This window comes from Salvelinus fontinalis, chromosome 1 (assembly GCF_029448725.1).
Source record: "Salvelinus fontinalis isolate EN_2023a chromosome 1, ASM2944872v1, whole genome shotgun sequence".
In the NCBI taxonomy this organism is placed as follows: Eukaryota; Metazoa; Chordata; class Actinopteri; order Salmoniformes; family Salmonidae; genus Salvelinus; species Salvelinus fontinalis.
The window spans coordinates 48,608,681-48,635,215 of record NC_074665.1 but is presented as its reverse complement, the minus strand read 5'-3'; the positions used below and the strand labels follow the sequence as shown (position 1 = coordinate 48,635,215).

Genomic DNA, 26,535 nt, shown 5'->3' with positions numbered 1-26,535 from the left:
TCCATTGTGACTGGCAGTTATTCAGCCCTCTGTTCTCAAGCGCATAATCAAACACTATAGGAAGTGGGTCATAAATATACACAAGGGGACCAAAGGGCTATTTGCATTAAAGAGTTGAAGTGGACTTTGAGAGCCAGGGAAGGGTTAAGAGGGGGGCTCGGTGAACAAGGGACCGAGAGAAAGAGTGAGGAGTGAAGGAGTGGGTCGCTGAAATCAGGCTTTGTCACGTTAAACGAAAACTCCCCACCTCTCTCTCTTTGTCTTCCTCTCCCTCTGTGTGGAAGACAGTAGTCAATCACAGGGGGGCAGGATTAGTACCATTTGATCTCCTCAACTGCTAGTTTCAGCCTGACACTGACACTGGAGATGAGGGGGTGAGGTCGAGAGTGCAGTGTGCGTGTGTGTTGGATCATGTTCGTGTGTGACTGACTGACATGTGCTTAGCATTGCGACCGGGTCATCTCGCTTCCATTGCCGACGTTAGATCGCAGATAACAGCAATTGCTTCAAACACTTGTCAGCGTGATTTAAACCCTAATCATTCCAACTGTCACTTATGTATGTTTTTATCTCTATATCATGTCACTCATAGCTAGATAATAGTACACATTCCTGTACTGTACAGTGTACACCCCATGTACAGGACATGTCTTTTTACAAGAATGGTGCCGTAGGGGATGGCTGCCGTTTTACGGGCTCCTAACCAATTGTGCTATGTTGTGTGTTTTTTCGTATTGTTTGTAACTTATTTTGTATATAATGTTGATGCTACTGTCTCTTATGACCGAAAAGAGCTACTGGATATCAGAACAGAGATTATTCACCTCGAACTGGACTACGTTTTTTTCTTTAATGAGTCTGACATGAAGGATATAACGCTGCTCCCATACAAGGCCCAAATCCCCGCCATTCACATGAAGAGAAGGAAATACAGGGGGCGGAGATCAAGGTGCCTTCTGAGAATTAGTCGGCGAGTGGGTCTCTACCATCCGTTCTATTAGCCAATGTGGAATCACTGGAGAATAAACTGGATGAACTCTGTTCGAGACTATCCTACCAACGGGACATTAAAAACTGTAAGATCTTATGTTTCACCGAGTCGTGGCTGAACGACGACACGGATAATATACAGTCGGCTGGGTTTTCCGTGCATCTGCAGGACAGAACAGCTACGTCTGGTAAGACGAGGGGTGGGGGAGTGTGTCTCTTTGTCAACAGAAGGTGCACGATTTCTAACATTAAGGTAGTCTTGAGGTATTGCTCGCCTGAGGTAAAGTACTTCATGATAAGCTATAGACCACACTATCCATCAAGAGAGTTTATCTATATATTTCATAGCAGGCTATTTACCAGCACAAACTGACGCTGGCACTAAGACGGCACTCAACGAGCTGTATAAGGCCATAAGCAAACAAGAAAATGCTCATCCAGAAGAGGTGCCCCTAATGGCAGGGGACTTTAACTTGTTTGGGATAGGGGGCAGCATTTTCACTTTTGGATGAATAGCGTGCCCAGAGTGAACTGCCTCCTACTCTGTCCCAGATGCTAATATATGCATATTATTATTACTATTGGATATAAAAAACACTGAAGTTTCTAAAACTGTTGGAATGATGTCTGTGAGAGTATAACAGAACTCATATGGCAGGCAAAACCTGAGAAAAAATCCAAACAGGAAGTGGGAAATCTGAGGTTTGTAGTTTTTGAACTCACCCCTATCGAATACACAGTGGGAAATGGGTTAATTTGCACTTCCTAAGGCTTCCACTAGATGTCAACCGTCTTTAGAACGTTGTTTCAGGCTGCTCATGTGAAGGGGGGCCGGCTCGGAGCTGTTTGACTAAGGGGTCTGCCTACAGCCTCGTCCTCAGTCACGCGCTTTCACTTGAGAGGTAGCTCTTGTTCCATGGCTTTTCTACAGACAATGGAATTCTCTGGTTGGAACATTATTGAACTTTTATGATAAAAACATCCTAAAAATGGATTATATACTTAGTTTGACAAGTTTCTTTGACTTGTAATATAACTTTTTGAACATTTCGTTCGAATGCACCAGATCGCGCTTTTGGATTTGTTTACCAAACGCCCTAACAAAAGAAGCTATTGGACATAAATGGACATAAATGATGGACATTATCGAACAAAACAAGCATTTATTGTGGAACTGCGATTCCTGGGAGTGCATTCTGATGAAGATCAAAGGTAAGTGAATATTTATAATGCTCTTTATGAATAATGTTGACTACCCAACATGGCGGATATTTCTCTGGCTGGTTTGGGCTCTGAGCGCCGTTCTCAGATTATGCTTTTTCCGTATAGTTTTTTTGAAATCTGACACTTCTCCTTAATGTAACCGCTGTGTATCTAAAGTTCCATGTATAATAGTTGTATTTTCATCAACATTTATTATGAGTATTTCTGTGAATTCATGTGGCTCTCGTCAATATCACTGCATGTTTTGGAACTACTGAACGTAACACGCCAATGTAAAATAAGATTTTTGGATATAAATATGAACTTTACCGAACAAAACATACATGTATTGTGTAACATGAAGTCCTATGAGTGTCATCTGATGAAGCTCATCAAAGGTTAGTGATTCATTTTATCTCTATTTGTGCTTTTTGTGACTCCTCTCTTTGCCAGGAAAAATGGCTGGGTTTTTCTGTGACTTGGTGGTGACCTAACATAATTGTTTGTGGAGCTTCCGCTGTAAAGCATTTTTGAAATCAGACACTGTGGCTGGATTAACGAGAATTTTATCTTTAAAATGGTGCCTAATACTTGTATGTTTGAGAAATTTGATTTATGAGATTTCTGTTGATTTGTATTTGGCACCCTGCAATTTTATTGGCTGTTGGCGAAGGGTTCCGCTAGCGGAACAGGGTTAGCGGAACCCCAGTCCTAGACAGGTTAATGCAGGCAAACCTAAATCTGTTTTACCTCATTTCTACCAGCATGTCACGTGTAACCAGATGGGAAAAAAACAACCCTAGACCACCTTTACTCCACACACAGAGCCGCGTAAAAAGCACTCCCTCACCCTCCATTTGGAAAATCTGACCCTAATTATATCCTCCTGATTCCTGTTTACAAGCAAAAACTAAAGCAGGAAGTACCAGTGTCTCGCTCAATACGGAAGTGGTCAGATGACGCAGATGCTACGCTACAGGACTGTTTTGCAAGCACAGACTGGAAAATGTTCTGGGATTCATCCAATGGCATTGAGGAGTATACCACCTCAGTCATCGGCTTCATCAATAAGTGAATCGACGACGTCGTCCCCAGTGACCGTACGTACATATCCCAACCAGAAGCCATAGTTTACAGGCAAAATCCGCACCGAGTTAAAGGCTAGAGCTGCCGCTTTCAAGGAGCGGGACATTAATCCGGAAGCTTATAAGAAATCCCGTTATGCCCTCAGACGAACTATCAAAACAGGAAAAGCGTCAATACAGGACTAAGATGGAATCCTACTACACCGGCTCTGACACTCGTCGGATGTGGCAGGGCTTGCAAACCATTACAGACTACAAAGGGAAACCCAACTGCGAGTTGCCCAGTGATGCGAGCCTACCAGACGGGCTAAATGCCTTTTATGCTCGCTTCAAGGCACGCTCTCCGTAGCATATGTGCGCAAGACCTTTAAACAGATCAACATTCACAAGGCTGCGGGGCCAGATGGATTGCCAGGACGTGTACTCAACACATGCGCGGACCAACTGACAAGTGTCTTCACTGACATTTTCAACCTCTCGATGACCGAATCTGTAAAACTTACATGTTTCAAGCAGACCACCATAGTCCCTGTGCCCAAGAAAGCAAAGGTAACCTGCCTAAATAACTACCTCCCCGTAGCACTCACGTCGGTAGCCATGAAGTGCTTTGAAAGGCTTGTCATGGCTCACAACACCATCATCCAGGACACCCTAGACCCACTCCAATTCGCATACCGCTCCAACAGATCCACAGATGACGCAATCTCAATCGCACTCCACACTGCCCTTTCCCACCTGGACAAATGGAACACCTACGTGAGAATGCTATTCATTGACTACAGCTCAGTGTTCAAACACCATAGTGCCCACAAAGCTCATCACTAAGCTAAGGACCCTGGGACTAAACACCTCCCTCTGCAACTGGATCCAGGCCTCCATGACAGGCCGTACCCTGGTGGTAAGGGTAGGCAACACATCTGCCACACTGATCCTCAACACGGGAGCCCCTCAGGGGCTTGCTTAGTCCCCTCCTGTACTCCCTGTTCACCCATGACTGTGTGGCCAGGCACGACTCCAACACCATCATTAAGTTTCCTGACGACAACAATGAGACAGCATATAGGGAGGTCAGAGACCTGGCAGTGTGGTGCCAGGACAACAACCTCTCCCTCAACGTGAGCAAGACAAAGGAGATGATCGTGGACTACAGGAAAAGGAGGGCCGAACACGCCCCCATTCACATCGACGGGTTGTAGTGGAGCGGGTCGAGAGTTAAGTTCTTTGGTGTCCACATCACCAACAAACTACCATGGTCCAAACACACCAAGAAAGAGGGCACGACAACATCTTTTCCCCCTCAGGAAACTGAAAAGATTTGGCATGGGTCCCCAGAACCTCAAAAAGTTCTACAGCTTCACCATCGAGAGCATCCTGACCAGTTGCATCACAGCTTGGAATGTCAACTGCTCTGCATCTGACCGTAAGGCGCTACAGGGGGTAGTGCGTTCGGCCCAGTACATCACTGGGGCCAAGCTTCCTGCCATCTAGGACCTCTATACTAGGCGGTGTCAGAGGAAGGCCCAAAAAATTGTCAAAGACTCCAGTCACCCAAGTCATAGACTGTTCTCTTTGCTAACGCACGGCAAGCGATACCGGAGCGCCAAGTCTTGGACCAAAAGGCTCCTTAACAGCTTCTACCCCCAAGCCAATATGACTGCTGAACAATTAATCAAATGGCCACCTGGACTATAAGCATCGACAGCCCCCCCGTTGTTTTTACACTGCTGCTACTCGCTGTTATCTATGCATAGTCACTTTACCTCTACCTACATGTACAAATGACCTCGACTAACCTGTACCCCCTTTATATAGACAGCCTCATTATTGTAACTTTATTTTTTAACTTAGATTATTTAGTAAATATTTTCTTAAAACTGCATTTTAAGGGCTAGTAAGTAAGCATTTCACAGTAGGGTCTACACCGGTTGTAATCGGAGCATGTGACAAATAAAATGTGATTTGATTAACTTCAAATACAAGGTCAGGCTAAAAACACGCCATAATTACTGTGGTATATTCTAAGACTATCCACGTGACGTAAGGGGTGGATGATGAGTTGAGATAGGGCAGAGACAGTGACCGTGCTATTATTACCAAAGACAGACAGCACAGACCTAGCAACAGAGCTCCATTTGTAGTTGAACACCAGCCGCCTAGCTCTAGGCTGTGTCATTATGGAGGAACACATGACAGCAAAGTACCGAAGCCCCAGACCTCAGATCAGCCTCCTCCTCATTCCCACTAATGATGACTGATGACACACATTTGATTCAGCTGTCTGTCGAGCCGAGTCAGGGGTCTCCTTACCGGTGGATTTGGGCAGAGCGAAGGGAGGACAGGGCTGAGGAGCACTCATTTGTCTTTAGCACTGGGAGCTATTGCGGAAAAACAGATAGGGTGCGATTTGAGACGATATAGTGCACTCCTTTTGAGCCCTATGGGTCGGTGGAGCCGGGGCCTATCCAGAGACTTAGGAAAGTTGGCTGACGAGAGCAGACAAAGCGGTGTAGGCAGAGGGATCGCAAAGGGATGTTTCCATACTTTAATGAAGGACATGTTTAGCTTCCTCTGTCAGTGTGCGTTTAGATTTTCCTAGCTGCGTGTGTGCGTGCGCGACAAAGCACATGTGTGAGTGTGTGTTCAATGGACTAAGTGTGTAAATAGTTAACTGGCTGGTAACCTGACCCTGCGGTCGGTCAGGTGAGAGGCGTTAATCCCCACCCCCCTGGGGTGCTGTTAACCTGCTCGCACGCCTGACCTCAAACTCAACGTTTGAACCCAGGGCCGCCCGACCGTGTGTGTACCAAGGGCCCCTGTGTGTGTAACAGCGACACCCGAGCATCCCGGCCCTTCCCAGTTAACTGTCCATTAAGCTAAGTGGCCCATCCATAATGCAAGCCTCCCCAATGTGTTATTCAGAGCGGGAGCTTACAAATAAATAGTGGCGTTAAAAAGGAAATAATGCACATTCTAGAATGCCCTTCAAGCCAATCAGAAAGGAGTATTCAAAAATGCCATGGTATAATGTAGTGTAGTACACTCTAGGTAGAGACCATAGTGTCTATGCTAAACTACATGACAGGACAGGCAACCATTCATACAATACAAAGCCTGAATCTAATGAGGATATTGGGGGAATGAGGACAATATGAACGCGAGTCTGCTATGAGTAAGTAAACAAGAGCCCTGAAGAGGGGGTTGAGAGATGGGAGCTGTTTACGGCGTGAGAGAGGGAATCAAGGCGCCGCCGCCGCCTCTCTCTCAGCCAGGCCTCCGCTGGGTTTGTCGGCTGCTTCAAAATGAGATCAAACAGACTGACTACAGCTAGGCTCCAAGTAGGCCAGGTCAGGGGAAGAAGCAGGTTGATCAGGCTTCGGGCCAGAGAAAGGTGATATAGTCACCTTCAAAATTATTGGTACCCTATATAAAGATGAGGGGGAAAAATATACTGTATAAAATAAATACAAATACTGAGCAACATTTTTTTTTTTTTTTTTTTTAAGTCTATTTTATAATAATACAATTGTTTAGAGAAAGATTTTGTCAAACAAATAATACTTTATCAACATGATAGGTGTCAAAATGATACGTATTGGCACCCGTTTTCAATATTCGGATAACGGCACTGAGCCTTTTACTAGAATGTTTTATGAGATTGGAGAACACATTGGGAGGGATCTTAGACCATTCCTTCATACAGAATCTTTCCAGATCCTTCAGTCTGCTCTTATGGACTGCCCTCCAATTCAAACCACAGGTTTTCAATGGTCCGGAGACTTAGATGGCCATTGTACAATTTAGATTTTGTGGTCAAATAACCACTTGTTTGTGGATTTTGATGTGTGCTTGGGATCATTGTCTTGCTGGAAGATCCAATTGCGGACAAGTTTCAGCTTCCAAGCAGAGGTAACCAGGTTTTTGGATAAAATGTCCTGGTACTTGGTAGAGATCATGATGTTGTTGACCTTAACAAGGGCCCCGAGACCCTTGTTAAAGTGGGGGATTAAGATGGTTATACCAAACATAATTTAGCTATTTGATTTTGAATTCAGGACCTTCGGAAAGTACTCAGAGACCCCTTGACTTTTTCCACATTTTGTTATGTTACACTCTTGTCCTAAAACAAAAATACCTTGTTTACATAGGTATTCAGACTTGAAATTGAGCTCAGGTGCATCCTGTTTCCATTGATCATATTTGAGATGTTTATACAAGGCACCTCAAGAAACCTAAAGGACTCTCAGACTATGAGAAGCAAGATTTTCTGGTGTGATGAAACCTTTATTTAACTAGGCAAGTCAGTTAAGAACAAATTCTTATTTACAATGACGGCCTACCGGGGAACCGTGGGTTTAAACTTCTTAGGGATAGGCCTCCCGTCAACAGGATAGTTGTAAATCATGCAGCGCCTTGTGTCGCGATCGCAGATTTTAGGGAAACAACAAATGTCGGTACATATGTCTTATAATCAGCTGAAAGCTTAAATTCTTGTTAATATAACTGCACTGTCCAATTTACAGTAGCTATTACTGCGAAGAAATGCCATGCCATTGTTTGAGGAGAGCTCCTAAAAACAAAACACTTTTTCACCGTGATAGGTTTGATAAATTCACCTCTGAAGGTGAAATGTGTACTTACATTTTGAAATCTTTCTCATCCAAAGGGTCCCAGAGATGACATGAAGTGTTGTTTCGTTAGATAAAATCATTTTTAATATCCTAAAAAGGGCCATATAGCATGCATGATCGATGTTGTATTTCCACTCAATTGCAAAGAAAGGAATCTGTGAAAATCTAACCCTAAACGTTGTTTCAACTAGTCAAATCATGTTCGTATTTATTCCTCAGAGATCCTAAAACATAACCAGACTTCACTATATAATTAGAGGTGTAGTATATCCTATAGGACACCAAATTTGACCAGAGAGCGACGACTTCATGGCACGCCGATGACGTGGGCGGGTCTTCACTTGATCGACTGTAACTTTGTCAAATAAGCACTAATCAGGGTAAAACAAAGCTAGCTAGATAGACAATGGCCTGGGCTTTGCGGGAGTATCTTGAAACTCCGTATCTGTCGCAAAATGTAGCTACTAACCTTGTGCGACAGCAAGCCTTTTCATTTTGGAAAATTATTAGAATATGGAGAGTTATGAAGTTATAAAAACGGGGTGTTTTGCTGTTGAACTTATAATATGGCTACTAATACTGGAAAAGCTAAGTCCAAGTATACAGATTTGACAATATTCTTGCAGAAAAAAGTAATGTGAATGTAAATGTCTCCTTCACGATTTGCCCAAATATACCTGGGTGACTTCACACTAAATATCATGTAGTTTGCTAAGTTATGCGTCTGCACATACACTGCTGCCAACCAGAGTGATGGCTAGATGTGGGACCTTTGTTGCATTTCAAAAGATGGTGGTAGAAAACAAAACATGTTATTTTTTCTTTGTATTTTTCTTCAACCACATCTATTGTGTTATATTCTCCTATATTCAATTCACATTTCCTCAAACTTCAAAGTGTTTCCTTTCAAATGGTACCAATAATATGCATATCCTTGCTTCAGGGCCTGAGCTACAGGCAGTTAGATTTGGGTATGTCATTTTAGGCGAAAATTGAAAAAAAGGAGGCTATCCCTAAGAAGTTAACTGCCTTGTTCAGGGGCAGAACAACGGATTTCTACCTTGTTAGCTTGGGGATTCGATCCAGCACCTTTCGGTTACTGGCCCAACGCTCTAACCACTAGGCTACCTGGCGCCCCAAGAGTCACATCTGGAGGAAACCTGGCACCATCCCTACGGTGAAGCAGTGTGGTGGCAGCATCATGCTATGGGGATCTTTTGCAGCGGCAGGGTCTGGGAGACTGGTCAGTACAGAGGGAAAGATGAATGGAGCAAAGTACAGAGAGATCCTTGATGAAAACCTGCTCCAGAGCACTCAGGACCTCAGACTGGGGCGAAGGCTCCCCTTCCAATAGGACAACGACCCTAAGCATACAGCCAAGACAATGCAGGAGTGGCTTCGGGGACAAGTCTCTGAATGTCCTTGAGTGGCCCAGCCAGAGCCCGGACTTGAACCCAATCGAACATCTCTGGAGAGACTTGAAAATAGCTATGCAACGACGCTCCCCATCCAACCTGACAGAGCTTTAGAGGATCTGCAGAGAATTTAATCAATTCTAGAAGAAGGCTGTAATGTAACAAAATGAAGAAAAAGTCAAGGGGTCGGAATACTTTCCGAATGCACTGTATTCACTGTTTAAACTGGTACGCAGCTACCTTCAGTCTAGTCTTGTGAGGCTTGTACGTGTTTGTGAGAGAGCCACCTTTCCACAGAGGGGTCATATTAGTATATAGCCCAAACTGTTTGGACGCTACAGACAGAAGTTGGCAGATCGTCTGTACCGACTTCAGACGCATCCTGTGATGATTGTGGGGGTCGTAGAGCAAAACGGAGAACACCATCGTGTTCGTGAGAGTCATCTTAGAGGATTCATAATAGTTTGTAGGCCAAAATGCTCCGACTCCACAGATGTTTCTGGATGTCTCATGATCTGACAAACACTGCTTTAGCTCTGCCACCTTTCACCGCAAATGCGGAAGGGCGACATCAGCGGATGCTATTGCAACCCATGCGAAAAACTGATATATATATTCAGACTATATTCCTTACCTCAGTGTACCTCTGCACATTTCAGCCGTGGATATAAGGTGAGGAGAGTAGCGGAGGACAGCTAATGGCGGCTTTAAAGCTGGTCTTATCCTAACCTTTCTTCTGTGGCACAGAGAGCTTCAGTCTCCTTCTGCAGGCACCTGATTGGTCACCTATGCACCAACTACAGCACAACTGGACCAGGAAGTTTGTGGGCGCTAATCCCTATATTACACCCAATCCATAATTCACACAGGGGGGATTACTACTGAACCCCTCTGCGCAAGAGAGAGAATTTGGGCAACTGTGCAGTCGGCACCTGCTGGGTCATTAAGAGTGTGTGATGCTCTGGCTCCATATGTCACAGGAGACAACGTGAGAAGGTGGAGCAGGCAGGTAAAAACAAACAACTGGCAACAGTAATGCTGCTAAATAGGACAAAGATATAGGCCATTCTGTACCACACTACATTTTCCAACCAGCCTGTTTCACATCTAACTGGATCCAGGCCAAATCCCCATCAGTTGAAACAGAGCATTCAAATAATATGAGTCATCCTAGCAAAGCCTCAGCTCTCACTCACTAACTTCCTGCCTCGCCCTCTTTTCATCTCTCAACCCACTCAAAAATGACATTAAACCCTGCGACTGCTCCAGAGGGACGAGGGTTTCAAAATGCCAGCTCCCGCAGCCCTTTTTCTCAGAGTGAAACCTCGCCGCTCAGGGTGCCGACAGCACAGACATAGAAATCCAGCGCTGTTGTGCAACAACCGTGGCTGTGCAAAGGTTTCACACGTACGGTATGAGGTCACAGCAGCCTGTGTGCCAGTGGCCCGTGGAGGCAGTCAGACACAGCGGGACTCCACTATACTACAATAAAGAGATGAACTAGTTTACGCTGTGCGGCGGCTCGGTCACTACAGTTCAAACAAGTGTCAGTTTCCTTCTCCGTTTAGTTACATCCTTGGGTGGAGAGAAAGGAGAAAAGTAAACTCCAGCAGTAAGATTGTTTCCCTAACTACTGATAGGATCAGTGGTATGCTGTACAGTAGAGCACTCTATCAGTTCTGATCTTAAATGTGTGTGCAAGCATTACTCACTGAGTGTGAGCAGCAAAGGCAATATTTGTGGATGGATCTACTTTACAGTAAAGGCCAGACATCCTCCTTTCAGCACATTGTGTGACTATCATTGGGCAACACTTGGGTGATATGGGGACATTGGGAGATGGTGTTGTTATAGAGTGAAATGTTTGTTTGCCTAAAAAGGAACAGTGATGACGAAATAAAAGTTGAAACAGAATAATATCAAAAGCAATCATCTTCCCGTGAGATAAACTGACACACAAATGCCTTTTCTCTGACCTCCTTAAAAAAGCCTACGACAAAATGCTTTCCTCAGGTAACTTAGAAATCCCTCCTGAAATAACACAACCAGGCTCCCTACCTCGCAGACGGCACAAATGCAAATTCCCATTTTCTCCCAGATCCTGGATAACAGCCAGTCGTTTAAATAAGAGGGCTTAAATGAGGAACAGACCGCCATAGCGCCTTCGATGTCTGTCTGAAACATCAAAACATTGGTAGCTGTAGGCTCAAATCACCATGGTGCTGTTTCTCTGCTATCACTGCACATTGCCTGAAATGTCTTCAGAGGAGAAATAGCCGTAGTTGCTGTATTTATATGGAATAGCCAGTAAGTGGACCATGAAGCAGTGAGCTTTAGTCTAGATATGATGCTTCTTTAGGAAATGCGTTTTCTCTATCTAGCTTGCATTACTGCTAACCTGACGTGATATCTGCACAATTGCTATCATGGGAAACACTAACTATGTCCTTAGTAAGACAGTAGGCCCTATTCTCTGAGTCGCCTAAGGTGCAACGGTTAGAGACAAAACACTATATCTAATGATGGGTATAGATCCTACTTTACACACTAATGCCATTCATAGTAAACAGGATAGGGATAATGAGCGTCTGTCTCTCACCTCTCGTCAACCACACGTGTTCCGAGCTGTCGAGCTAGAGGGCATCTCTCACTTCGCACAATGAGAGCCACACTAACATCCTCAACGCTAGACGGGTGAGCGATCCGTCTAAGTCCAGCCTCTCCTTCCCTCGCATGCCGTCGTATCCTTCTCAAGAGGGGGAGGCGGGGAGGTAAGAGAGTCTCTTATTCTCCATCTTTTAAAAAGGTGTTGATCATACTTTATTTCCACCTCCACATCTCTGGATGCTGGTTAAAGGAGTTCCCAGTTGGGCCTTTCACCCTCAAATGTCAGACGAAGTGGGTGAAAAGAGACAGATGAGCCTAATGAATATCAAATGACACGGCGAGTAAGTCAGTCGCTGGCCAGAGAAAGACCGACTTGATCCAGACATGCAGGGTTTCTCTCCAGCTGGGGCCGGACTGAGCGGAGCGGGAGTTCCAGGGGAGGATAGAGTGAAGACAATCTGGAGGGATCTTAAAATCATTTCTGGGTAACAATTACGTACTTTACGGTGATTGTTTTCAATTAAAAAATGGTCAAAAAGAAACAAATAGATTCTTAGCAAAGGGCATTTTGTCAAGCAAGAATATTGTAGGGCTGTCTGGGAGTGGTCTGAGTGGGAGGGGGAAACAGGAAATTAGCGATTATTGGCAGAGAGGTTTGGTTATTGGTCAATTCACTAATTTACCTCACGGTGATGTCAAAATTGAAGGCTAAAACTCCATCCCACCAAAACAGGTCGACATTACAAACAGCTCCTTCACTAAAAGGGCATACATTTCACAATATCATTCAAACCTCAGTGTGGAAATGTCTATAAAACACAGGAAAATCCTGTTTATGACTGCACTGTGCCTTTAAGTTACTCCACCAGAAGCAGCTCATAAATCAACGGACAGGATCGCTCATCTTCCTCAGACGAGCTACCCAGCCCAGGAACCCTTAAAACACACAGACACAACGCTATTGTGACGGCAGAGCAAATAAGGACCCGGCTTCTGTAACCACAATGAGATCATCTGGGCCACAGAGACTCAATGTCTCGTTTCTTTTTGTGTTCAGGCATGGGTCGGCCCGCTATGTTATTAAAACTATGTCCTGGTGCAGAAAACGAGACGGATACACTTTCATGACAAGAAATAAAGCAGATTGTGGTTATATGATATGACCTCCAATTTCTCTAAAAATGGATGTAATAGCAGTATACTAACTCCATAATGTAAAAGTATTATAATCTCCTCGAGGGGCCATTTTGGTGAGAGATTAAAACTCACTTTGGTGGTGGCAGCCACAGTATGCTATTTTCTCTCACAGAAGCAGGAAAAATGGCAGTATTTTTAGCGTGCTAACCTCTGGCCCATTTTCTGGGCCCTTCGCTGCGTTTGGTACGGATGTCCCACTCTCTAAATAGGAGGGGATTCCATTGTGTGGAGACAGACAACCTGAGAAGTACACAGTTGGCTGGCCCTCCGTGTGATGTAGCAACATGCTGACTCTCCAGAGGAGGACCAGAGGGCAAGGGGATGGGCAGACGGCCATCTTGCTTTCGGACAGAGGGAGAGAGTTTGGGGGGGGGGGGGGGGGGGGGGGGGGGCGCTTTAACCCTGTGAGAATTATGCACAAGTTCTGATTAAATAATTCGACTTGGCCTGTAATAACCCATTATACAGAGAGCAAGTGAACAAAAGAACAGTGTAAAATAAGAAACAAGTGAGGACAGCCGACCGTAAAAGATTAATAATACCACGGACTGCCAGGCTCTAGTTTACCACCTAGGCAGCATGCTAAAGAATGCAACCAAAATAAAAATAAAAAATGGGAATGAGAATGCATGGTAGAGGAAGTTTGGGTTGATAAATGTCCTTGGTTCGATACCTCAATGAATTTATGCATGTTCTAGTATGAGTGAGTGTGGATGAGACACGAAGATGGTGGAGAAGAGTTATTGAGAGCGAGAGAGCACATTGAGAAGAGCTCTTGCTATGTAGCCAGCCAAGCGGCGCACAAACCATCTGAAGAGATAAGTAAAGAAGTGATTACAAAAGGCTGGCTCAATTTCTGACAGTCTGATGCTTGACTGCCTCCATATACACCGAATTGATTTAAATGAAGAGGCTATGAATATTTTAGAGTGGAACCCCCTTAGCCTAAGCCCTTTCGATCTCCTGTTCTCTCTCTCTCTCTGTGTGTATGTGTGTGTGTGTGTGTGTAGGTGGGACAAGAGGGAGAATGTAATTATTGATAGTGAGATTACGGCCTGTTGTCACTATGTCTGCAATTGCTTGTCTACTTTAAGCTCCGATGAATCAATGACACTGGCTGAATCCTTTCTGTCCGCTTTGCTTTGTTCATGAAAGTGGGCTTTACAGAGTAAACCCACCCTTCTTTGGGGATTTACCATCAAACTCAGCTCACGTACAGTACTCTGACCAATGCCCCAGACTAAATCTCTCTGCAAACAAGCCGGCCTGTTGGTGGATCCAAGCGTGAGTGCAAACACAGTCTCCGCACAAATATGCTGAATTTCCCTCATGCTCGGCGTCTAAAGATTTTTGCAACGTGCCGCCAACAGCAAATAAAACTGTTGAAGTCAGCGCTGCTGTTTGTGTGTACGTGAAGCAGGTGCAGTGCCAATTGCAAATACTCAGTGACGAACCACACCCGTTTGGCATATATTTCAAAAACATTAACGCGTGAGCGCGCCGCGTGACCAGGTTGCCACTGGTAACCTTGGGCTGGCGAACGCCCAGTTCAGAGAGGCGTCTATTTGGTAAATGATGCATTGCATTAAAGCGATGACTGCTTTGAAGTTTGACGACAGGGTGCCATTTGGGGAGGCGAGTGATGGCAGGTTGTGAAATGCTGCCCCGCGGCCTTTCCCAGGCATGGCGTTGAACTCCTTTCACCCTGCGCCATTACAAACATACCTTGATGACAAAGCAGGTCGTTCTGTGGGACAGGGCGCTCTCTGCTTTCAGTCATCCGCCTGGGCCACTAAATCACTGTGTCTGCAGGGCTGACAGGAGCAGGCAGACGCACGTGAGACTGTGTGTCTGCTGCACACCCTGTTAAAACAGGGGACCTTGCCCAACGCAAGCCTGTCCATCCATCTAGCCTGTCCCATCAGGTTCACATCAACACAGCCTCAAGGGAAAAATACCCAGTCCATAAAAGCACTAAAAGGTCATCAAGGAGTATGGACATGAAAGAGAAAGCAGAAAATATATAGGTGAAAAGGCATTGGACAAAAAGGGCAAATGCTGTGGTTCAAAACGGTAGGGTTGAACAAATCCTGCAGTGTTCTATTGAAAGAACACCTAAAAACTTAAGCGCATGACCAGTGATTTTCTGTAAACTAATGTATAAACAGTGGGGTTAGGGTTAGATTATAAGAGTACATGGCCATTAAGGCAAGATTGTTCTTCAAGATGTTTCAACGTTCATAGATGACCAGCTGGGTTAAATAATAATCACAGTGGTGTAGCTATTGCGTGCTAGGAATATGGGACCGAATACTAAGCTTTTGTCTACTTTGTTTATAAGGATCTTTAGGGGTGTCAATTTTGATCCCTACCTTTGAGAGAAAAAAAAGAAATATGACTTGTAAACAAAATCTCTTTCTCCGAGCAATTGTATTCGTATTAAAGAAAATTATTTCCCAAAGAAATTTAGCATACAATACACCTCAGTATTTTGAATTATTTATTTTAAACAGTCCTTATTGCACATCTTTATCAAGGGTGTCAATTTCAGACGTCACTATAGATCATGCTAGACCAAGAACAATTTCCCCCCCAGTTGTTATGCTCAGCATCTCTACATTGCATTGTCACAAAACTCCGCCTTTTTGGCCATGCCAATTTGGGGTTTAGTGGAACTGCAGTTTTTTTAACGCTAAGTTGTTTATGGACGGTTTCAAGTCCCTGGTGCACACTGCCAGATGCAATTCGTACGTCAGGGGCGAAAAACCATATCTGTAGCTCATTCGCAAAGCCAACACTGCAATCGTTTGGCGAGTGCTGCGTCCAAACACTTCAGCCGCAGTTTCCATGTACTGTAAAACAAACAGCACAATTACCGGGCGGTCTCACTACGCTGTCTGACGCTTCCAAGACTTCCACCCTTGGAGAAACCGCACGGGTTTAGACTTCACCAGCAAACTGGAACTCTTCCCCTCAAACTCTTGCACCCCTCACTCGCCCTGCCAAAATTGCTCCTGCTTTTGGAAAACAAAAATACCATCTGTTTTTTTTTGTGTGTGTGTGGGGGGGGTTCACTCTACTGAAAGGACTTCCGCACTTAAATACCACATGATTCAGATTAGGGGAGCAGTTAACAAACCCCCTCCAATACAGGTGATTAGAGCCAATAGGCCACTACTTGGCAGCTCTGCCTTGAGAAAAAGTAAAAGCTTGGCTCCTTGGGCTGCTGTCGGCACACACCCTACAGGCCATACGACAGCCTGGGAAAAAGCAACAGGCCTGAGAGAGGGAGTCCAAGCCACTGTGACTGGAGCCCACCTTGTGTCCCCCTTACCCACCCCTCTGCCAACCTCCCTCCCCGTGCAGTGTGTGTGACAGTCATGTGAAAAAAGACATGCACATTCCTTCATGCATGAGCCTGTAATTGCTGTAAGGATTCCGACAGGAGCAGCCCTCTGAAAAGAATGGAACCAAGTGCATTTCATCTACTTCGCTGAGACTGGGCATTGTTCTTCAGCACAATAACAAATCAGATTCCTACTGGTGTGGCTGTTCCTTGTGATGAACACAACTCACTGAGGTGGCTGGATAGAGATAACAGTTCGCTTGGAGCAGAAATGAAATATTCTGTAAATATATAATACTGTAAGTAGTAGTAGCTGATAATGTTGCGTCTTAGACCACACGCACTGCACCGAATGTTAATCTGCCGTTTAGGGACCACCCGCTGGTGGACGTCTGACTTCCGACATTAGGTTTGCAAATTACAACCGTCACTCTGTTCAGAGATGCTAAGTACTCTCTCCCGGCAAACGCTACCCGTGTGTCTGAGCCCTTAGAGGCAGTTTGACACAAGTTTTACTCCGGTGGAGATGTCACTGAATGTACTCAGAGTTGAGAATATCTGAAGGGTCATCTGATGAATAGCCTAATTGCTGTAGATACATGCGGAAGAGGCCTGCCAAGAAAAAGGCATTATATTGCTTTGAGGCCGGCCCTCTAAAATGAACCACACTGCTAAGGTAAAAGTGTATAATCTATTTCCTAACCCATGGTGCAGTGGATTACACAGCATAGGATTCCCTGCATATGAAGTTCATTTCAAAAGAGTGGGATAAAAACAGGTAAATAAAAAGAGGAGAGGCGCACCAGACGCTGTTTGTCTATCCCAGCCCTCTTTGGTTTAGCACAACAATGTGAACCAGAGCTTGGGTTCAGAGGTCTTTTCCTGGTCCCACCCTCTGCTAGCCTCCTGCATATTAGCTCATATGGTTTGAATCAATGCCGCCACTAGAGCCGTTCACTGGGCCAATAAGATCATAGCGTACGGGCTGGAGACTGCAGCTCGGTGAGGGCTGGTGCGGTCTGTGTTGTGTTCAGAGGAGCTGTATTGCTTTAACCCTAGTAGAGATGTGACCTCCTAAAAAAAAACAGTAGCATGTGAGCAGTTTGTCTGTGATTGGTGTTGCTGTCGATGTGTTTCTCAATGTCCAGTCCCTATCTCTGTCCAAACCTCATGACTTAAGTAAACACAGAATCAGGTCAAGCAGGACGGATATTAATTTACAAACTCTGGGGCCTAGGCACAATTTTCAATACCCTAATGAGCAACACACACTTTTTCCATCTACTTCTCTTGTACATTTATATAGCCCACATTTAGTGAGGAAATGATCCAGTCTCAGGATATGAGAGCGCCTGGTTGTTATGGTCACTCAGCTGTAATCAACAAGCAGACCACTTCTACTATAAAGTCCACGTGTGCTTTGTGACTGAGTGGCACAGCGGGTTACCCCTGTGGAGATACAGAGTGAAATGACCCTTCAAATGATACTTTGTTGCCACAATAAAATCATCTCAATTGCTACAGATGCACTCTACAGCCGATTCTGCAAGTGCGGCAGGGGGGGACTATTTCCCTCCACGTGTAAACTACTGTGTTTCAAGAGGAAATAATAACTTCATTCTGATACCATTTTTAAATGGACTTGGACTCATATCACGATATATGCTAGATCAGGGCTATTCAACTCTTACCTCACGGAGGTCCAGAGCCTGCTGGTTTTCGGGTTCTACCTGATCATTAATTGCACACACCTGGTGTCCCAGGTCTAAATCGGTCCCTGATTAGAGGGGAACAACGACCAAATGCAGTGGAACTGGCTTCGAAGTCCAGAGTTTAGTTTGAGGGTGCTAGATGTTCAGCAATATACCACTATCCTCGTGCCCCCCCCCCCCCCCTCCCCCCATTTAACATATGAGCCTACTAGTGTCAGAGCAGCTTCTGACAGTAAAACAACTAAAGTTCTTCCAAATGTCGTTGCAAAAGTAAACTCCACAACAGCCAACATTGTAGGTATTTTTTTTTATATCGTGCATGGAGACATTTAATACAGTATCAATAACTATATAATGATTACAGATCTGCATCATTGTGCCACATAATTATCGGTAAATCCGCTTTCAAATTAATCTTTATTATTATTGTGCCCTCAATGGAAAAGCATTTAATAATTTTGAACGATGAGTATATAAAAGGCTACATATCTACAGCAATGGCTCTAGAATAGATTATTGCAGCAGCGAAGGGTAATGACAGCAGGGAAGTTGGATCTGATTACATTTGGCATGCCTGGATAAAACCTCGTGGATATGAATCAAAAAGCAATAGCTTGGATAACATTGCCTGCATCACAGGCTATTATGCGACTGACAGACATCCTTGTGGATGATTTCAAATCATACTTAAACGTGGGTTATAGAAGACCGGCATAACAAAAACGCGTCAACTATAATGCAGTGTTAAGAGGTAAATAGTAAAGTAATAACCATGTTATAAGCCACATGGGATATACATGACGGTTTATTAACTTGATTAGAACGAATTTAATAGGCATAATATGTTTGCAATAATTCTACACTTCATAAAACAAGTATCATGAACAGTTATAGAAAAACAGTGGCGTAGTTTGCGTTAACTTCGCCAATTAGTGAAATTAAGTTAACGAGGCAGTGAAAATGCCACCTACAGTGATTTGAGCCGTTCCAGTGTTGGTTTCTGATGGACGAGCTGTAGGGATGGGGCACTCCGGGCACAAGTCCTTTCTCCGGGATCAAACATCCTCTGCTCTGGTTGTAGTAATCCATCATTAAAAACGGGTTCGGGCTGGGATTCAGTCCCACGACGTCCACACTCTCATACATCATATGTAGAGAGAAAGCGTGAGGATTATTGTCAGATGAGAGAAATAATGACTGCTGCGCTCAATGATTTGGGCACAAGAAAATAGGAGCAGCAGCCTTGTGGTTTTCAGTTTGCTACCAGCAGAGGTAGTAGAAAGGCTGCAAACTGGTCAAAACGGCAATGAATTAAGAAAGGGAATAAATCCGTTCATAGACACACTTGAGGTTTCGGATCCACTAGTTGGTAGAGTCAATCCGATACAAACCTATAATAAATGTATGGAATATTCACCTACACTCAATTTGAACACATCGTTCAAAAGAATGGTCAACATGATGTCAAACGTGATGTTTGGAATTCGCCGAATTATTCGTTTGATCGAAAAAGCTTAATAACTTCAGCCAGACATATCAGTTCAATGGCCTTGCTCACATAATAAACTAGATCCAAACCAATATAGGCGACACTACAAATTACAAGAATACCTGAAATCACGCAAAGGGGTCCCAGCCCATTTCAAAAACACCGCAACCACATAAGAATAGACAAAAGAGAGTAGTTGGAGATCAATCAGAATGGAATTCCGTATTTAGTTCCAACTCGTCCTCTGGGATAAAGAAGATTGTCCCGTTTGAGCTCTTCCCTTGGGCAGACAATCAGCCTGCTGTCTGTCTGTCTGCCTGCCTATCTACTTATGTTGTCCAGCGCGCAACACCACCAATGCACGACGACTTGATTTGATAGATATCTTGCCTTTCTTGTTTTTAAAATCTCCCGATTCGCAAAACGCAATCTGTTCTTGTTTTTATTTAGAGAGGACCCGAATTCGTTCCCACACAAATTGTGTGGCTATCATGTTCTGCAGAATGTGACAAGGAATAGCAGCTGGGCTTTGGCTCCACCTTCAATCGCTTATTTTTTTCTCGCTCCCTTTTCAGTGGTGGCTCCTCCCACATTTAACTCTTCACAGGCACCACTCAAACAGAGCGGGACGTGGGTCATGTAAGCGAGAACACAAGCCCGCTGGCGCCTTGCCTCGCTCTAATGTAAAAGTGCGTGGGACTTTAAAAAGTAACGTTTTGAATGACACAATTAAGTTACGTAAACTCTCAAATTAACTTGGCATGTCTTTTCAGAGAGTATATGAACATAATTGAGTTTTCCATGAGCCTGTAGGCCACAGGTGTCAAACTCATTCCACGGAGGGCCGAGTGTCTGCGGGTTTTCGTTCCTCCCTTGTACTTGATTGATGAATTAACATCACTAATTAGTTAGGAACTCCCCACACCTGGTTGTCTAGGGCTTTATTGAAAGGAAAAACCAAAAACCTGCAGACACAAGGCCCTCCGTGGAATGAGTTTGACACCCCTGCTGTAGGCTACCTCTTTTCCTAGAAATTATGTCTACCCTCACTCGTCATTTGGGCTCCTCCTTCCAATTAATTTGACCCCTCTCCCCGTGCTCTCATCGTTCACTACCCTACGATTTTTCTCCCTCGTTCCCTGTCTCGCTAATTTGCCTAATACTATGCAGCTGAACTTTTCTTGAACCCACGGAAGCAAGCAGCCTCACCCCCCAAATGATCCACACACTGACTCGGATTCGCCTCTGCGTTTCTTATCTGACATAATTAAATGTTTCCCACCTTGTACACTTGCTATTACACAATCAACTTTCCTCAAGTGCTGCTCTCACTGAACCAGTGAAAATAGCCTCAGAGCAGAAACCAGAAGTCAACCAGGCCCTTTAACCAAGAAATGCCACTTCTCCCCACCACAATAAAATCCACCCAGAAGTAGGTGGACACTAATTCAAATGAGTAGATTCGGCTATTTCAGCCACACCCGTTGCCGACAGGTGTATAAAATCGAGCACACTTCCATACAATCTCCATAGACAAACATTGGCAGTAAAATGGCTCATACTGAAGAGCTCACTGACTTTCAACGTGTCACCATCATAGGATGCCACCTTTCCAACAAGTCAGTTCATAATTATTTTGGCCCTGCTAGAGTTGCCCCGGTCAACTGTAAGTGCTATTATTGTGAAGTGGAAACATCTAGGAGCAACAACAGCTCAGCCGCAAAGTGGTAGGCCACAAGCATTACAGAAGGGGACTGCAGAGTGTTGAAGCGCGTAAAAATCGTCTGTCCTCGGTTGCAACACTCACTACCAAGTCCCAAACTGCCTCTGGAAGCAATGTCAGCACATGAACTGTTCTTCGAAAGCTTCATGAAATGGGTTTCCATGGCCTTGCAGCTGCACACAAGCCTAAGATCGCCATGCGCAATGCCAAGCGTCCGCTGGAGTGGTGTAAAGCTCGCCGCCATTGGACTCTGGAGCAGTAGAAATGCGTTCTCTGGAGTGATGAATCATGCTTCACCATCTGGGAGTCCGACGGACGTATCTGGGTTTGGTGGATGCCAGGAGAACACCTGCCCGAATGCATAGCACCAACTGTAAAGTTTGGTGGATAAGGAATAATGGTCTGGGGCTGTTTTTCATGGTTCGGGCTAGGCCCATTAGTTCCTGTGAAGGGTAATCTTAACGCTACAGCATACAATGACATTCTAGATGATTCTGTCCTTCCAACTTTGTGGCAACAGTATGGGGAAGGCCCTTTCCTGTTTCAGCATGACAATGCCCCCGTGCACAAAGCGAGGTACAGAAATGGTTGTCGAGATCGGTGTGGTAGAACTTGACTGGTCTGCACAGAGTCCTGACCTCAACCTCATCAAACACTTTTGGGATGAATTGGAATGCCTACTGCGAGCCAGGCCTAATCGCCCAACATCAGTGCTCGACCTCCCTAATGCTCTTGTGGCTGAATGGAAGCAAGTCCCCAAAGCAATGTTCCGACATCTAGTGGAAAGCCTTCCCAGAAGAGTGGAGGCCGTTATAGCAGCAAAGAGGGGACCAAATCCATGTTAATGCTCATGATATTGGAATGAGATGTTTGACGAACAGGTGTCCACAAACTTGTGTAGTGTATATAAAAGTTATTTACAAGTGTTCTAAAATAATTAGAATGAATTTTGCTACATCAAGCTGGCGAGGTTGCAACATTGTTGCCACTTCCTACTGAATATAACCATGCAACATTCTTACAGAAGCATGCAACAATGTGGTACAAAAAGCAGATACACAACACAAGTTTTTATTCCATTGTAATAACCATTACAACACTAATCAAATAGCATGTTGAAACAAGACCATCCATTGAGATCCAAACAATAGATAATACAAACACTATAACTCCAAAACTATGATGACCAATTGACTAACACATGATGTTTCAGCCTCATCCCCCATCAGGGGCTCATTATTGGTACATCCCAGCCTCTGGTTCACATCTGAACCACAGGGCCATGACTAGGACTGAGTGAAAAGGTGTTAGAGGAATTATTGGCATTGTCCACAGCAGGGGTGGACTGCTCCACCTTTGACTGTGACACTTATTTAATGCAGGGACCAGACTGTTTACTTTGACTGATAACAACTCAGCAGAGAGCCAGCTCTGGTCAGATACCACAAGGGAAATTCCTTCACAGGATTAGCCACAATGAGTAATGGTGTCAGAAAATGCTAATTTTCTCTGCCTGTTTTTCTTCTCAGCTTGGGCAGTATTCATTTGACCCCTATGTTGTGATGGCACAGCCAGAGTGGGAGATAATGGATTGTTGATCATTGCTTATAACAGAGAGGAGGCATGGGAAAGCTTGAGAGACTAAGCTCCATTTCAGGACTTCAAAGACAAAAGTCACATTGCAGGGACTTGAAAAGAAGCAGAAGTCAATGCCAAATAGAGTGACTTGTAGAATTCCTTAACATGACTAATCATTCTGAATATATGCATGTGCCAGGAGAGCTGTTTTCCAGGCTTAGAGAAAGTCTTATTCTTATTGTTAATTTCACTTTTGTATATTATCTACTTCACTTTCTGGCAATGTTAACATATGTTTCCCATGCCAATAAAGCCCCTTGAATTGAGAATGAAAGAGAGATAGATAGAGAGGGGAAGAGAGGGAGGTAGAGAATAGTAAAAGATAAAGGGGAATAGAGAAAGAAAAACAGAGAGAGAATGGGGGAGGTGCTTTGCCCTTTCTGCATAGGGGTATTATATCAGCGTTAGCTGGGAGAATGAGGTTGCTGGCATGCTGCCATGCGGTGCCCAGTCATATCTGCATAGCCGCGGGAAGTAGGGGTGCTGCAGCACCCCCTGATAAACCATAATTAAAAAATAATTAATATTAAACCAATTCAAAATCTTAGTGCACTAATTTATTACTCCTGCATGAGCAGAGAAAAATACTTATTGACAAAAATGTCCCTCAGCACCTCCTCACTTGAGCGAGAGACCACTAGTTAAATAAAAGGTTACAATTTTTTTTAACCAAAAATAAATCAAATAAAAACACTATGACGACACCAAATGAGTTTGATGGATCCTTTAGGTCATCTTTTAATATCTCTTAAGAGGAAAGTAATCCAAAAGTAACTGAAAGTAATCTGATTACGTTATAGAGTTTGGTAATCCAAAAGTTAAATTACTGATCACTATTTTGAACAGGTAGCTAACTACTAACTAACGGATTACATTTAGAAAGTAACCTACGCAACCCTGGTGGCTTGTGTCGACATTAAGAGGTGAGAGAGTAGGCATTGTCAAACGTAACACTGAGCCAAAGGAGCCAAGCTTGGCCAGTTAGAGGTTAAGTGAATGTGGTCACTGGCTTCTGGCACAACATAGGAGCCGTGTGTGAAGGCAAAGCCTAGGAGGAGGAGGAGCCGGTGCCAGCTAACGAGCCCGTTCAAATATGCTGGAGACAGAGAGAGCGGCTTCAAAAGTTCCACACTCCTGAGAATACGGAAAGCCACTCAGGCTTCAGAGAGATTGGACCTGTGTGTGTGTACTACTCTGCTGCACGGCTCAGGCGTCAAAGCATGGTTATTTAAAGGGGTAGTTCGGGATTTTGGCAATGACGCCCTTTATCTACTTCCCCAGAGTAAGATGGAAGGAAGTTGCTAACTAGCGTTAGTGCAATGAGTGGAAGTCTATGGGAACAGCTAGCATGTTCCTGTAGACGTCCAGTCATAGCGCTAACGCTAGTTAGCATTGGCTTGCGAAACTCTCTCTGACTTACATTTTACTGGACGCAAATACATAAAAATGGTATCCACGAGTTCATCTGACTCTGGGGAATTAGAGAACGGGCTTCATTGCCAAAATCCTGAACTATCCCTTTAAAGCCTCAACATCCCACTGATGGAAAGGCCATGTTTAAAGCACCATTCAGGCACTATTGCTTGGCTGAAATAGCACTGTTATGTACATACAAAATAATAGAGCGATATGATGTCAAATCAAATCAAACTTTATTTGCCAAATGCACCAAATACAACAAGTGTAGACTTTACCGTGAAATGCTTACTTACAAGCCCTTAACCAACAGTGCAGTTAAAGAAGAAGATGTACTTACCAAGTAGGCTAAAATAAAACGTAATAATAAAAAGTTACACAATAAGCATAACAATAACAAGGCTATATACAGGGTGCACAGGTGGTACCCAGTCAGTGTGCAGGGGTACAGGCTAGTTGAGGTAATCTGTACATGTAGGTGGGGGCGAGGTGACTATGCATAGGTAACAAACAAACAATGAGTAGCAGCAGTGTACAAGGGGGGGAGGTGTCAATGTAAATTGTCCGGTGGCAATTTTTATGAATTGTTCAGCAGTCTAATGGCTTGGGGGTAGAAGCTGTTGAGGAGCCTTTTGGTCCTAGACTTGGCGCTCTGGTACCGCTTGCAGTGTGGTAGCAGAGAAAACAGTCTATAACCTGGGTGACTGAAGTCTGACAATTTAATGAGCTTTCCTCTGACACCGCCTACTGTATAGGTCCTGGATGGCAGGAAGCTTGGCCCCAGTGATGTACTGGGCCGTTCGCACTACCCTCTGTAGCGCCTTATAGTCAGATGCTGAGCAGTTGCCATACCAGGCGGTGATGCAACCGGTCAAGATGCTCTTGATGGTGCAGCTGTAGAACCTTTTGAGGATCTGGGGGCCCATGCCAAATCATTTCAGTCTCCTGAGGGGGAAAAGATTTTGTCGTGCCCTCTTCACAACTGTCTTGGTAGGTTTGGACCATGATAGTTTGTTGGTGATGTGGACACCAAGGAACTTGAAACTCTGAACCCGCTCCACTACAGCCCTGTCGATGTTAATGGGGGCCTGTTCGGCCCGCCTTTTCCTGTAGTCCATGATCAGCTCCTTTGTCTTGCTCACACTGAGGGAGAGGTTGTTGTCCTGGCACCACACGGCCAGTTCTCTGACCTCCTCCCTATAGGCCGTCTCATTGTTGTCGGTGATCAGGCCTACCACTGTTGTGTCATCAGCAAACTTAATGATGGTGTTGGAGTCATGTTTGGCCACGCAGTCGTGGGTGAACAGGGAATTCAGGAGGGGACTAAGTACACACCTCTGAGGGGCCCAAGTGTTAAGGATCAGCGTGGCAGACATGTTGTTGCCTACTCTTACCACTTGGGGGGGGGGGGGGGGGGGGGGGGGCTGTCAGGAAGTCCAGGATCCAGTTGCAGAGGGAGGTGTTTAATCCCAGAGTCCTTAGCTTAGTGATGAGCTTCGTGGGCTCTATGGTGTTGAACGCTGAGCTGTAGTCAATGAACAGCATTCTCAAATAGCTGTTCCTTTTGTCCAGGTGAGAAAGGGAAGTGTGGAGTGCGATTGAAATTGCGTCATCTGTGGATCTGTTGGGGCGGTATGCGAATTGGAGTGGGTCTAGGGTGTCCGGGAGGATGCTGTTGTGAGCCATTACCAGCCTTTCAAAGCACTTCATGGCTACCGACGTGAGTGCCACGGGGCGGTAATCATTTAGGCAGGTTACCTTCGCTTCCTTGGGCACAGGGACTATGGTGGTCTGCTTGAAACATGTAGGTATTACAGACTCAGTCAGGGAGAGGTTGAAAATGTCAGTGAAGACACTTGACAGTTGGTCCGCGCATGTTCTGAGTACACGTCCTGAAAATCCGTCTGGCCCAGTGGCTTTGTGAATGTTGACCTGTTTAAAGGTTTTGTTCACATCGGCTACCGAGAGCATTATCACACAGTCATGCAGAACAGCTGGTGCTCTCGTGCATGCTTCAGTGTCGCTTGCCTCGAAGCAAGCATAAAAGGCATTTAGCTCGTCTAGTAGGCCCGCGTCACTGGGCCGC

General features: G+C 44.7%; 1 protein-coding gene across 7 annotated transcripts in view; it reads right to left on the bottom strand.

Annotated features, from left to right (window-relative positions):
* Window positions 1-26,535, bottom strand: part of raraa (retinoic acid receptor, alpha a) — a 192,096-nt gene that overhangs the window by 34,607 nt on the left and 130,954 nt on the right. The window contains exon 1 of one of the 7 annotated variants that reach the window (XM_055924438.1): window positions 19,155-20,227. The exons of 5 other annotated variants lie outside the window; for them this stretch is intronic. In XM_055924438.1, the coding sequence (XP_055780413.1) occupies window positions 19,155-19,332 (178 nt within the window). In that variant the 5' untranslated portion in view covers window positions 19,333-20,227. Of the gene's footprint in view, window positions 1-19,154; window positions 20,228-26,535 lie in introns of those variants that run through there. One more of the 7 variants, XM_055924463.1, reaches the window with a different exon arrangement.